Below are 14,975 nucleotides of genomic sequence, written 5' to 3'. Positions count from 1 at the left end.
TACTACTACTACTACTACTACTACTACTACTACTACTACTACTACTACTACTACTACTACTACTACTACTACTACTACTACTACTACTACTACTACTACTACTACTACTTCTAGGCACTTCTACGTCTACCCAGCTACGTAATTCACAATAACTACCGTTAGAGCTCGCCCTAAAAACAAACTACTATTTACATCACCCACCATTATCGCTACTAATACGAACATCTTTTCTGTTACAGGAAGCTTTTACAGCTGCGTCAAAGCTTCTCTTCAAAGCTACTCACAATAAGGTCTTCTTTGGCAAAATCAGCATCGTCATCCCAAAGAACTGGAACCTGATTGAGGCTACACCTGTCTCGTCTATTTCTACATCAAACTACATCGAGGTGTCAGATGGCCTTCATACGGACCCGTACACGCGGTCAACAGCATGCGGACACGAGGGCGTTTCCGTATATATGCCCCCGATTTTTTTTATGGCCGAAACTGAGCTAGGTCGAAAAGGTACGTCTTAATGAAGTTTCAATATTTACTATATTGTATATAATTAGCATATTTCATTTTGTTGCTTAAGTGAATAAGTTTTATTTTCTAATTAAACTACAATGTTTACTGTGCTTTTAATTGTCGTGACGTAATATGCTCAAAGTTCAACCATTTATTAATCAATGCTAAGTTATTCTTATGAGGCATTTTGAGACCTTAAAACAGTTTCCAGCAGATGCATACATTTTAAGCTCATCTGTTTTTTGAAAAAAAAAGAGCTATTGTTTATTTTCGAACTGCCGTAATGATCGCCGTGATGACACCCTGTCAAAGTGAATTTCCTTAAAATAAAATAGGGACATGACACATTTAACTTTTTATTTATAAAAAGAAACAATTAGACAATTTCATTAAATTATTAAGCGCATTTACTAAACTGATAATCGCAAAAGGCATGTTACAACAATTTCGATACTTGCACATATGTGTGTTTCCAAACATTCAACACAAAAGATACAGCCTTAATTAACATGTATTTAAATTAAAAAAGCGTATGTGTCATTAATATCATTTGCATTGGGTTGTTGTGTCAAATTCATTGGATAACTATCGATTATCAGTGATAATAGCGTCGTTGTTGAACTGAACTGATGCTCATCGAGTGTTTGCATGAAGGGCTTCATAAAGAAACAAACAAAAAGCCTTTCACAATTTTACACTATAGACAGTTTTAGAAGCGACTCAATTATTGATAATCTTTTTTTTCACATCAGCATTTTTCAATAGCCAATAAATAACTCGTTCGGTTCCTGTGCGACCATGGAAGGAACTGTATATATCATGAAGTGTAAACCAACTTGAGCAATTTTTATCTTTTAATAATCAAGATCTCTACAAATGTGTATATATGGTGAGCTTTTCCAAATTCTTGGGAAGTAGTTTAACAGCAAACCTTTTGACATAAGCAGTGTTGCCAAGTACGCATATAATAGTTCATTGAAACAATTATTGTCATTGGCCTGAACATTGCCTATATCTACCAGTAAGGCATGGGACCAATAGTGTTTTTTTCCTTACTTTTGAATATCAATCCGCAGATAAAAGTGGAGTCATATATCTTACGCTACATACGTAGGTATCGAGTTCAATTAGATTTTTCAGAAACATCGGCATATAGAGCTATTGTAGCATGCGCCCGTGTCGTTAGAAAAGAAAACTAGTCACACATCTGAATAAGTGTTGAAAGTTTCACTTCTTTATATTGAATCTTTTTGAAACCACAGACAGCAAACGTTGTTGATAAGACTTGATGGAATTCAACTTGCAATATCAGTATGACTAAGAATTACTTCAGAAAACGTCATTGTCCACGAGTGGGGACAATATCGATGGGGACTCTTTCCTGAATATCCGGATCCTAACAGAAGATTTTACCCAGACGGTGGTCGGTGGAATCCATCTATGTATGTATCATGATGATATTGATGATGATGGTGATAATGCTTGTCATCAACGGCATCATCATCATCATAATCATCATCATAGTCATCAGCATAATTGTCATCATCCTCAATACTGTGATCATCTACATTTGCATCAACATCGTATATGTAATCATCATCATCATCATCATCATCATCATCATCATCATCATCATCATCATCATCATCATCATCATCATCATCATCATCATCATCATCATCATCATCATCATCATCATCATCATCATCATCATCATCATCATCATCATCATCATCATCATCATAATCATCATCATCATCATCCTTATCATCATCATCACCATCATCATCATCATCATCATCATCATCATCATCATCATCATCATCATCATCATCATCATCATCATCATCATCATCATCATCATCATCATCATCATCATCATCATCATCATCATCATCATCATCTTCATCATCATCATCATCATCATCATCATCATCATCATCATCATCATCATCATCATCATCATCATCATCATCATCATCATCATCATCATCATCATCATCATCATCATCATCATCATAACATCATCATCATATCATCATCATCATCATCATCATCAATCATCATCATCATCATCATCATCATCATCATCATCATCATCATCATCATCATCATCATCATCATCATCATCATCATCATCATCATCATCATCATCATCATCATCATCATCATCATCATCATCATCATCATCATCACCATCATCATCATCAATGTGGTCTTCGTCGTCGTTTTTGTTATCATAATGATTATCGTATTTTAAGATTTCGTGATAGTACTGCTTTTGTTGCACCGTTACTGGCATAGTATCTGATCACCCTTACCTAACACATTGCATTTCAGGTGCTCGGAGCACATTTCAGGAACCATAAAGTATAAAGTATGTCTTGAAGCAAATAGATCAAATCCTTCACGCTGCGATCTAAACAATACAACGGCATCCCTACCGAAAGAATGCAAATTTTGTCCCGACAGGGATTCGAGTGGCAATCAGAAAGCGAATGCATCTATACTGTCATACCAATACGTTTCTTCGGTAAGCACTTTTCCATACAATCATGTAATTATTTTCCCTAAGACACATTTGTACCGCTTCATTAAAGTCATGACGCAAGTTTTTAAAATAATGCATATATATTCTAAACGGCAAACAATGGTTATTCTGTACTATCATGTAATGCCATTGCAATATATTCGCCACACTCCTCCGACTACTGCATGTATAACATGTAAAGTTGCTTACAATTGTATGTTGTCTTCATCTGATTTATTGTTGTTCTGTTATCAAATATCGTGATATTAAGGTCAGTTTTTTGTTACTCTTTATTTTTACACTATTGCAACGGACAGGATATCGTCGGTCTTATTTCATTTAATAAAAGTAACTTTTTCGGTTTGTATGTAAACTCTATAAGTAGTAACTTGTTTTTAGCTGGCGTTTTTCTGCGACAAAGATGACCCTTCGGTTCCCGTCTGGCAAAGGCACAACAAGAAAGCGTATACAAAACAAAACTACCTATGCAATCATAAAAGTGCATGGGAAGTGATGAGGGAGCACACAGATTTTCAGTCAGGTACAGACATTGTGGCATCAATTTTCGGTCAATTACTTTTGCATAATCTTGAAACAGACGTTAACAGCAAACACAATGACGTCCGAGTAGAAAATTAATTCCAGTTTAAAGTGCAATACCAGTTTAAAAACAGTATGTATCAAGCAAAAATGACAAACATGTTGACTAAGTAGTATGTCCGATAAATATACCCGATAGCATTAACAAAATAAAAAATGTTTCATAGACACGGTTTCTCATCACATCACAGAAGTAGATTAAATACAAATGACAATTTGCAGAAGCCAGTCTCCCCGACGGAACAAACACGACTCCCGAATTCAAAGTTCTTAGAGAAACAGATGCGATTCGAGTTTTTGTATTCGATATTTCCGGGAGTATGGATACGGTAAAACGACGTCAACTATGAAATGTTTTTATTCTACATTCTTTCCCGTGCAATATAACGGCTAGAAACTGCATAAATAAGCAAAATCTTAACATATCTGGAAGGATTTCAAGTTCTGAAACGTTTTATGTAATTCGTTTATTTTCTTATAAATATGCATACAAGTTACATGGACTCTTTTTAGGTCATATATTTATTGCTCACCTCTTCAGAATGGTAGAATCGGACAACTACACATGACTGGATCCCATATCATTAAAGAAAAACTTCCACTCGGAAGTTGGCTAGGCATTGTCTGGTTTAACGACGACGCAGACGAGTTTGCCAAAATCACGCAGATCAATAACGACGATGACAGACAGAGCTTGGTTGGTGGCGTACCGGACAACGCATATGGTGGCACGTGTATAGGATGCGGATTACAAGTAGCACTTGAGGTATTTATCGTTTTGTGTTCATTTGGAACAAGACCATGTTACGACAATAAATATAACATAAATTTATTATAAGCAAAAATAAAACATTACAGATGCTGTCTTAAATTAACAGCCTATTCAAAATTTCCAAAATGGACATTAAACGTGTAATATTTAAAAAAGATTATGTTTACAGATGTTGCAAAGGAAATTTGGAACGGCTGAAAATTCTGAAATCATTTTGATGTCTGACGGACAGGACAACGACCCTCTGAAGTTAGAAGAAGCGACATTAAACGCAAAGCAGGCAAAGGTGACCATCCACACCGTCTCGATATCTCAGGAGGCTGATCAACGAATGATCGACCTTGCCGTCAGCACTGGCGGTAAATACTTTACGTACTTAGACAAAGGGAGAACAAGCTTCGAGGCCGTGTTTTCCGAAGCAATTTCTAGCGGCATCACCGAACAATCAACCAAAGCTCTAAAGGTATTGACCTATGCAAACACTTGATCGAGTGGACAAATATTTTCTAAATTAAATGTCCAATTAACTTTACTTTATGCAGATACTAATCTAATGCTATATTATTCTATTTGATTATTGTTTGATAATTTACCTGCGATCGTGTTAGATTTTAGTCAGATAAAATTTTTAATCAAATATATACTAAAAATAATATCGAATTATGCAATAAATAAAAAAATATCAAACTTAAACTTTGTTGACTATCTGGAAATACACGTATGAAATAATCGAACTGCATTCACTTACTTGCGTTTACGACATACGATGCACACTGTATTCGTTTTTAAAACAAGCATACATGTATCATAACCTTATTGTTTATATTTGAACACAAACACAATTCGGCTTTCTCATTATATTAATATACCTTTGCAGTTGATATCTGACCGTTCCTTAGGCGACACGAATGTGATCAACTTCCAATTTACGGTGGACCATGAAACTGGGTCCAATACTACCATCACTGTTTTTACAAACCTTAAGTCAAAAGAAAACATCACTATGGTCATCAAGGGTCCCGACCAGAAAGTCTACCATATAGCGAAGGAAGACGTGTCAATAACTTATCATATGCCACAAAACCTACGAGTGAACACATGACTTTGTTTATATCATTTTTCTATGTTTAAACTGCAATTGACAAATTATTAAATCAATCTTTTGTAATATTATTAACGATTGTTTAACTTTGTAAATCAGTTTGGTTTTTAGCGCTAGAAAAACAGACGTTTGTTAATATAAGGCTACAGCATTGTTAATGCTGCCTAATATCTTTTTTTTCAGCCAGGTGGATACACTGTTAGTGTTACTTGGATTACACCAACGACGTGGGACTACACGGTTGATACGCATTCTACTGGTTCAAATCAACTCATAACAAAAACCCAAATCTTTCCGAAAAGACTCGTTTATACACCGAATTCCAACATCTTTCCGGTTATCTATGCCGATGTTTCTAAAGGTAACGCGCCAGTCGTCAACGTGGATGTGTTTGCTCAATTGGATGAAGCAAATGGTACAGTGTGCAACCTTACACTCAAAGATGATGGACTAGGTATTGTGCATATTACACATTATACCTGATGGTATAGCATTTTCTACACGCATTATTGTGTGCTAATTTTACTAGAGAGATCTAGCGTAATAAACAATGTGTGTACCTCTTTGCATATTTGTATTATATATATATGTCGTTCGCATAATCTTTGGGTTATTCAATTATAATTATGCAAACATGTAAGACCCTCTTACATGGAGTTTTTTAGGTCCAACATATGTAAGATGGATATCATGAATACATATTTGCATGACTTTATTGTATCAACCGTCTGTCACAAAGGCGTTATATTGTGGTATTGGCTTTCAGATCCGGACACATCCGCAAATGATGGTAGATACTCTGCATACATTCCTCTAAAATGCCTGAACAATGGCCGATCGAATATCAGGGTTGAGACGTTTGGGACTGGAGGAAAGGCCCAAGTTGCTAAAGGTTTACCCGGAGCAATTTCGACAGAAGAACGTATGAAACAAATTTTCACAATATTTACTTACCATAATCACAGCCAAACACTTAATGTACTGAAGATGTAGCGACGCTGGAAGTAAAAGAAGTGAAAGTAGTAAAAGTAGAAGTACTAGTAACAAAAGTAGTAGAAATAGATGTTCTTGTTGTAGAAGTAGTAGTAGTGGTTCTAGAAGTAGAAGTAGTGGTACTAGAAGTAGAAGAGGGGGAGTAGTATTTGTTCTTGTTGTAGTCGTAGTAGTCGTAGTAGAAATTGTAGTAGTAGCTGTTATGGTAGTAGTAGCTGTTATGGTAGTAGTAGTAGTAGTAGTAGTAGTAGTAGTAGTAGTAGTTGTAGTAGTAGTAGTAGTAGTAGTAGTAGAAGTAGTAGTAGTAGTAGTAGTAGTAGTGGAAGTAGTAGTAGTAGTAGTAGTAGTAGTAGTAGTAGTAGTAGTAGTAGTAGTAGTAGTAGTAGTAGTAGTAGTAGTAGTAGTAGTAGTAGTAGTAGTAGTAGTAGTAGTAGTAGTAGTAGTAGTAGTAGTAGTAGTAGTAGTAGTAGTAGTAGTAGTAGTAGTAGTAGTAGTAGTAGTAGTAGTAGTAGTAGTTATTGTTGTTGTTGTTGTTGTTGTTTAATAATGATAATAACAATAAATAATTATAATAATTATTATTATAATCATTATTATTATATTTACGCAATATAAGAAGTAGTGGTGGTGTTAGTAGTAGAAGAAGTAGCAAAAGTAGTTGTACAAGATGTTTATCACACTGAAAATGCAAGTACTTGTGTGTAAATGGCAACGCTGTAAGACTTGTTTTTGTTATTTGTGTTTGAACGTGTATATTTGTTTCATTAAACAAGTTGATTATGCAAAACATTGCGCTTTTATTTTAAGCCGAGGTCGAAGTCAACGTCATTGAGAATAACTTCCAGCGGCTTTCCATCCCCGAGCCTCTGTTTGTCGAGAACCTTCCTCCGACTGAGGACATAGACCTGCCTCCTGGTCGAATAACAGACCTGAGTGTCGTTGATATTAAGACAAAGAAGTCTAAGTACGGGGAAAGCAGGAATTTTACCATAGCCTGGACCGCTACCGGAAGTGACTTGAACGTAGGGCAAGGTAGATCACGTTGAGATAACTAATTATCAATTAAGATCGTTGTTAAGAATTCATTACTTACGAGAGGCGTCCAGATTATATTTGAACAAAATCTGTATACACGTTTAGACAGTACCGCGTGAAAAACACTGTGCAAATTGCTTTTACTCCATCATTTACAGTCATAATGTTGATGTTTCAACATTTCAATTCGTCATTTATAGCATGGTGCGTTGAAAAAAAAGATACACTAGAAGGGATAGTTCTTGGATTTTTGAAGACGAATCATACCTGTAAGAGTAATTAAAATAAGTTTTAAGCAATACGAGATTCAATTTAATTGGGCTCCATCCAATATTATCACAAACGTTATATTGAACAACAACGCCAAAATATCTATTCTGCCCTTCCTCTGCCAAAGTTCAGATATCGTCGAAATGCGTCTAAAACGGGCGTCATAAAAAATCAACCGTATGATCGCCAGAGTTAATCAACCGACCCTTTATGTATGGCATCTCTAAAGGAACATTATATAATATTATCAACAACATGTTTTTAACAAAACTTGGCAAAATAGTCAATGTCCATCAGTTTACATTGGCGCAAATAAGGGAGATACGGGCTAGATCATGACGGTTAAACATGTAGATTAAAGGTTTAAAAATAAAGAAATTGTTTACTTCTGATTAGGTAATGCTATATTTAGGCGGGTCGTGCGGGCCACGCATAATGTGAAAAGGCGAAACCCTTAACTTAAGATCATTCAGCGAGACTCTTTTGACAAGTGTTGCATGACATGGGCTTGTGTCTCTTTCAGAGGAAAAACTGAAAATATCTTTATCAAGAAGAAGCTCAAGTTAATAGCAAGTTCTATATCAATATCGTATTGAAGCGGTTCTTTCGAAATGACGTTCCGAAACTGTTTACAGATGGTCGTAAGTCAACGGTGTTCCATCAGGATAGTGCCCCGAGCGGCACTTCTAACCATAGGCGCTCGATGGCAATGTTGTTTTTTTTTGTTTTTTTTTTTAAATTATTTTTTTAGTTACCCGTTGTTTATTGTAATGCATACACTTACTAAATCAATAAAAATCTTCCCACAAAATGTCTCCTTAAAAATGATAGTTCGACTATGTACATAGATATTGACAAGGTAGGGCACTTGCCATTTTGATAAGCAACGGAAGTGCGTCATTACCCATAATTAAATCGTTGTCACCCCGCTCGTTTATTGAAATGCGCGCACAGGCCGGGATCCTCGCTCTTTTTCTATCTACTTTCAGTTTCAATAGAAACATCCACAGACGATGGGATACATCCCTGTAACTATTGGTGCACTCACTTAATGGGGTAATTATTTCGCTGTAGTGTAATGGATATGGTGTCCGCCTAGCGACCGGGAGGTCACGGGTTTGATCCCAACCGTGGGAGCGTTCTTTAGATCTTCCTCAAAGACATCAAGTAATGGTTCTAGGCCCAGGAAACGGACTCGAGAGCGTTTATATAAGCCTAAGGTTTTCGATGCAACCGAGCTAAAATAAATAGGTTTAAACTAAACTAATGGGGTAATCTACAAAATGTGTTGTAAATTGCATACACATGAATAATTCCTTACCTATTGTTTAACCGGGAACCTCGCTCTTTCTCTACAACAACAGCCTATACTCACTATGGGCGCCATGGAAATCACCATGACAGACGAAATCAAATTAAACGCTTGAACGATTTTTATTGATTTAGTATGTGTATGCATTATAATAAACAACGGGTAACTAAAAAAATATTTAAAAAAAAATTAAATACATGAATAAATAAATTAATAAATAAAACTTTGACATCGAGCGCCTATCTAACCAGAGCCTCCAGTCACTTAAGAAGGAGCAAAATGATCTTTATTGACCGTGGCTTATGGATTCCGAAATCTCCGCTCCAATCGACTTTGGTAAATCGGAAATCCTTAAATGCCGTCCACAGAAGCCCAACAATAGCTCACTTAAAGGTCTAAAAAAAAGCTCTAAAATATTATGAACACACCTCTTAAAGCGCGGCAAGAAAGGTAAAGACTTATTTACGCATGTCTTTGAGCTAATATGGAACGCAAGCTTCAATACAAATACCGCTGCAAATCTAATTTTGCGTTGTTTATTTTGTTCAAATATAATATGTGCAACTCTCGTATTACATTTTTTTCTAACTGCATCGTAGTCGATGTAATTAAATTTTGTGCCCGTTTCCAATACATTGCATCAATGATAACATATTTTGAACTTTATGTTCACTCAGAATGCACACACTTTTCTTAAGCGTCTGCATACGACATCAGAATAGCAGAGGACATTGATACTATCCTGCAAAACTTTACCAACGCACAGAGATTTGAAGTAGGCAACGGAACACTCAGCCCCAAGCCGTCGGGATCAGCCGAAGCCATCAGAATTTCAGTGAATGCGGACGAAAGCTACACCGGCACTGCTTTCTTAGGGATTGTGGTTGCGGATGAAAACAACAACACTGGGAAATTGTCAAATGTGGTGTCAATCTTGGTAGCCAAGGGATTCCGTATTAAAGTCGAAGAGGTGGCAAATTATACAAAGGGAATGTTCGACGACAAACCTGATTTAGTGGACAAAGAATCTAAGTCATCAACGCGTCCTGTTAATTATGTGCCACCATTGGCGGCGAGTAGTGTTAACGTTGTCTGTTTATTCCTTCTTTTGTCCATTTAAAGTTGTGGATAGTGCAGTCTTCACAGGCTAATCTAGGACGACACTTTCCGCTTTAACATGATTTTTCCTAAGAAGAGACTTTCTTAAAACGAAAAAATTCAAACAAGCAGAAAGGGTCGTCCCTGATTATCCTGTACGGACTGCAACATGCTAATCTGGGACACTTTACGCACATCCATTAAATCCCTTTTTCACATAGCATGGCCCATTTGCTATATTAGATGCATACACGTTAAAGTAAGAGGTAAACATGTTTAAGAATGTAAAGCTATCCCATATGGCCCATCATACTTAAATTGTATGTGCTCTTGTTTACAATTGGAATATACGCATGTGGTATTACAGCAATAATAAACATTCGTTATGTTAAGATTGTATGCCTTTGTTAGTGCTATGTCTGATTTCATTCAATATACTCGATGAGTTGCTCATTGAATTGCAAATGTTATTGTAATTGACAGTGTGTTTTATTAAATTTTTCGCCTGGTGGTGTTGCTTATGTTTCATTTCGTTACTAATGTACTTGATGTATTTCTTCAGTTCTAATAAACTCATATGAATTAACATACGGCTTCCTTTATAATAACGATATGATAACGTAACTTGTGACAAATGCTGACACGATCCTTTCGTGTTTAAATTAGAGAGTTATTCCCATGTCATATAGTATAGCTCGACAAAAATGGACATTGCACTCATTTACATTTATTATACGTTTGGTCTGTCATTTATTTGCGACTTATTTGTTTGAGCACGTTTTCCACGAGTGTTATGACCATTAAACCATGCATTTAACCATGTTGTGTAACTATTGTATGCTGATGTAGTTGTTGCATTAACATTAAGTATAGATAAAATTCCGTATTCTGTGTACTACTAACATTTTACTGTGATTCAAATTGTATTTTTTTTTGTTCTTAAAAAATATATTGATATATTTTATTGATTACAACGACATATTAAAGCAGTTCCATATATAGCTAGATACACTGTTATCATGTTTTTGTTAAATATCTGTAAAGTTCATCCATTACCAAATTATGATATATTGCTGTAAGAAAAAAACAAGGGCTTACCATATTCATGTTTTTTATATTATCATTTTGTTTAACACTAGAAACTGTAAAGCTTATGTGTAATAAAATTATGTTCTGTTCTGTTCCGTTAAAATGACTACATTACAGTATACTTAGTTAGATACGCTTCGATGAGTTAAAATCGCTTCCAATACGTAAACTCAATTATTGTTCGTAACGGTACTTTACTATATTTACGAATTAATGTCAATGTCAAGCGAATATTGTTAAGATATACAGATAATGTATGGCTATCTTAGACAAATTTTATTACATGCAGTGCTTGGGACTACATTGGCGATTGCATACTAACAGCAAACGTACTGTTTATTTGCTCAAAACTCAAATCATGGTTTCGATTTGGAATTCTATAAAAATTCCCGCTTTAGGAGTTATGGTGTTTGTCAACTCATAATATATACATAAGTTTCTAAGTAAGATAATTGAGTTTTATTTTATAAACTATATGGTACGAAATACAGCGATTCGGCAGAATTAAATGCAAAATATCGGGCTTTGATGCATCCATTGTAAAAATGTGCACACATTACGATTGTAAGTTGGCCTAAAATTTCCTGAAATCTGACATATGATGGCATTTCTTAGGCATGGCTTCCTTTTATGTCATAATGATTGCAAATACATTAAAAAAATCTGGAGGGGATGTCATCCTCTGGGATGCTTGACGACCCTGTAATTAGGTCAAAAGTTCAATGAGTGCATTTTGCTTTAAATATTGAGGTAACATTGCCAAAACTGTGAAATATCAGAAACTATTTTTGATTTTACCCCCAAACTGACTTATATTTGATACTTGAAGGGTTATCCAATTTTTTTAACTGATTTTAGCTTTTCATAAGTAGGTCAAAGGTAATCAAGTGCACTTTTATAACCCGTATAGAACGTAAATTGCAGTGTATGTTGAAACAAACCAAAGATCCATGCATTATATATTTGTAAGTAACTTTTCAATGAGAGACAGATACTTTGATGATGAAAAGAGTATTTCTCTGTTGTATCTTAAGTGAATATTCCTAACTTTATGAATTACGTTACCTTAATTAAAAGAAAACAATGTTCACTTTAGACTTTCAATACTTATTGCGTTTCATAATATAACAACTAATTATAATAAGAACCACAATTAATTCTGCATTATCCTATCAATACAATTACAAGACTTTAAACAATGAAAGTATAGTTACAAGTAAACATGTGTGATCTACGTTACAGTCTAAATATATGTATTATTTTATATGCATATTATGCTAGTACTATTTTTGATAAAATATTTCAGCTCAAATAGTATACTTTAATGAAGTTCTTAATACTGTACGTTCTATAATGGTATATTCATGCAAGAAAAGTTAGTTTTACTTCAGCAAATTAGTAATAATTGAAATAGATATTTATAATGTAAAACAAAAAATTATTTTACCAAACGCAGTGATCTATTTAGTAATATATTTCAAAATCTTGAATTACCATTTATAAAAAAATTGTTCATCTGACTTTAATTCACTATTAGGACCTACTATAGCATCATGCTTAAGATAATATCGGTCTTGTGTGATAATTTATTTAACATACGTTACATAAATTCACAGCTTTGTTCCAAATCACGAATTTCTATAGCAGTATATGTATCTCCTTATCTTTTATCGTTTACAATCATTATCTAGGGTTTAAACAGCCATTCGCTTCACATGCGCATTCAAACAAGCATCCTTGGTCAGATCGATAGCATTTACATCGTGCTATACTACACTTGGTTTGACAGCCATATGATACTAACTGGACACATGCTGCAGGGACCTTTCCTCATCCATACCGGTTTCAATGAATTTTCATCAAGTTTCCATGCGCCATAATCAAAAGAATCTTAAGGCTGAAAATCCTTATCTGTGGAATTTAGCCATATCTTTGCCTGATAATTTGACCTTCTAATGTTAAGTTCAAGCGCATCATTTGTAGGGGGTAACAAATCCAAACTCTTGCTGGCTTTCAAAAATAACCGATACCTACATGTGTCAATGTTTGGTGGGTTGTCCTGACAGCAGCCATAAAGCACACACAAAAATTTCGAAACTGCTAGAGCATCACCATCTCTACCAACACCCTCCAATGTATTAGGTTGTGCGATATACTTCACACAGGCGGTTTTCTTATTTATTCCATTTAGAGCAGACGTGGTGTCGCATCCTATCAATGCGTGAAACCCAGAAATGTTCCTTCTGACATTGTCACCTAGTTTTTCAGATATTGTGTGCACATGATAACATTTTCTTTGTTTGCCTGTACCATATACAAATCGGCGTCAGCTTCAAGGTGGTATATTAACAATTTTAGAACGTCAGTGTCTCTACAATATACTTCTAAACGCTTCTAGCCTCTATAAATAGCGTCATTTGAGTGCAATATCATCCGTGTATCTGCCTCCTCGAGATTTACACAAAGGGTTTTCGCATCAAAAGTACTCGACTTTGAATCAACATCACCTGGAAATGCACCTCCTACAACTATAGTTGATCCTGCTGGAAGATTTTCTGATTGTTTTAGCAATTCTTTTGAGAGAAATTCAGCCAAATCTGCTTTATTATCATCGTGTGTGATATACTGTTCCCATATTTGCGGAAGAGGAACGTTTGGACTTTTTATGAGCTTCCTAATATGTCGACACTTTCCTTTCCTTTTAACTCTCGTTCATTTTCTTCCAAAGTATCGATCAAAAGTCACATCAACCCGGGTAGTGTTTGTGCTGAAATGCCTTAAAACAGATGTTACAAAAACAATTGCATATTGTTCAAATGTTTGACAGTCCTTAGGCTTACCTAAACTCTGTATTAGCGCGTGTCCATCAATGTTGCACATGTTGCATCAGTCGGTATCGGAACAACTTGAGGCGTCACTATATCATTTTCCTTTCTAAGCACTTGGAGTATGTTTGATTTCTGGGTTTCATGCATTTTCCCACTAGCCATTGCAAATGATAATGGCACATCAGAAAGTTCATCAAGTACAGATGCTGTTTCTACGTCTCTTTCTAAATTAGCTGCGTTGAAAAGTCTTTGAATAAGCTTTCTGTCATCCTTTTAAATCTTTGTCACTTTCTGCTTTTCACTGACTGTCTCCTTATAGAGATATGCAAATGTTTTGGACTGTAACTTTTGAATAGGAACATCAAAATCTACATTCTGCTCTTTCAGCCTTTTCTCTTCAAATTCCTTGAGTAATGTTTTACCTCGACATTCACAGGTTAATAAATCATATCTGATATCATTAGTTTCAACGTCCTAAGATGCTATTGAGAACAGTCTGTTCTCCTCTTCATTCAATCCGAATAAATCATATGAACCAAAGAGCTGCATCATTTTCTTGATGCACTCTTCCTCTGAAAAAACTCTCGAACGAGTTTCATCTGCTATATTCTTGAATATTCCAATATCTTCATCATCATCATGTTGATTGAACAATTTCATGGTACTATTGGAAACCTCAGGTCTTTCTGACCACGTAATACAAAACCTATCTCTTGCCTGGTCCTGTCTTGTTATTCCAATAATACCCCCTGTCGTTTTACACATTCTGTTTATCCACTCAGTAGTTTGGTCGACAGGTGAAGGCTTTTTCTTCAGCCTGACTACAAAGTGACCTTCAA

At 35.3% G+C, this 14,975-nt stretch overlaps 1 protein-coding gene and 1 long non-coding RNA gene across 2 annotated transcripts; both read left to right on the top strand.

Annotated features, from left to right (window-relative positions):
• Positions 1–2,920: 2,920 nt before the first annotated feature.
• On the top strand, positions 2,921–3,966 carry LOC127833636 (uncharacterized). Its single transcript, XR_008027514.1, has 3 exons — positions 2,921–3,040; positions 3,437–3,578; positions 3,860–3,966. It is a non-coding gene; the product is annotated as an uncharacterized LOC127833636 (long non-coding RNA).
• Positions 3,967–4,202: 236 nt separating this feature from the next.
• On the top strand, positions 4,203–10,241 carry LOC127835745 (calcium-activated chloride channel regulator 4-like). Its single transcript, XM_052362181.1, has 5 exons — positions 4,203–4,334; positions 4,579–4,768; positions 5,873–5,965; positions 7,312–7,536; positions 9,820–10,241. Exons 1-5 carry the CDS (start codon positions 4,203–4,205, stop codon positions 10,239–10,241), a joined length of 1,062 nt encoding a protein of 353 aa, XP_052218141.1.
• Positions 10,242–14,975: the final 4,734 nt, after the last annotated feature.

Source organism: Dreissena polymorpha, chromosome 6, assembly GCF_020536995.1.
Source record: "Dreissena polymorpha isolate Duluth1 chromosome 6, UMN_Dpol_1.0, whole genome shotgun sequence".
Lineage (NCBI taxonomy): Eukaryota > Metazoa > Mollusca > Bivalvia > Myida > Dreissenidae > Dreissena > Dreissena polymorpha.
Note: the sequence above shows the minus strand (reverse complement) of the source record. Positions and strands in the feature narration are given on the sequence as shown.

Excerpts from the sequence above, each read along its gene's own strand:
- LOC127835745 (XM_052362181.1), top strand. The coding sequence starts at position 4,203 with ATGACTGGATCCCATATCATTAAAGAAAAACTTCCACTCGGAAGTTGG. Across the intron at positions 4,769-5,872 it reads CCTTGCCGTCAGCACTGGCG|GTAACGCGCCAGTCGTCAAC; the intron begins GTAAATACTTTA and ends ATGTTTCTAAAG. Across the intron at positions 7,537-9,819 it reads TGACTTGAACGTAGGGCAAG|CGTCTGCATACGACATCAGA; the intron begins GTAGATCACGTT and ends ACTTTTCTTAAG.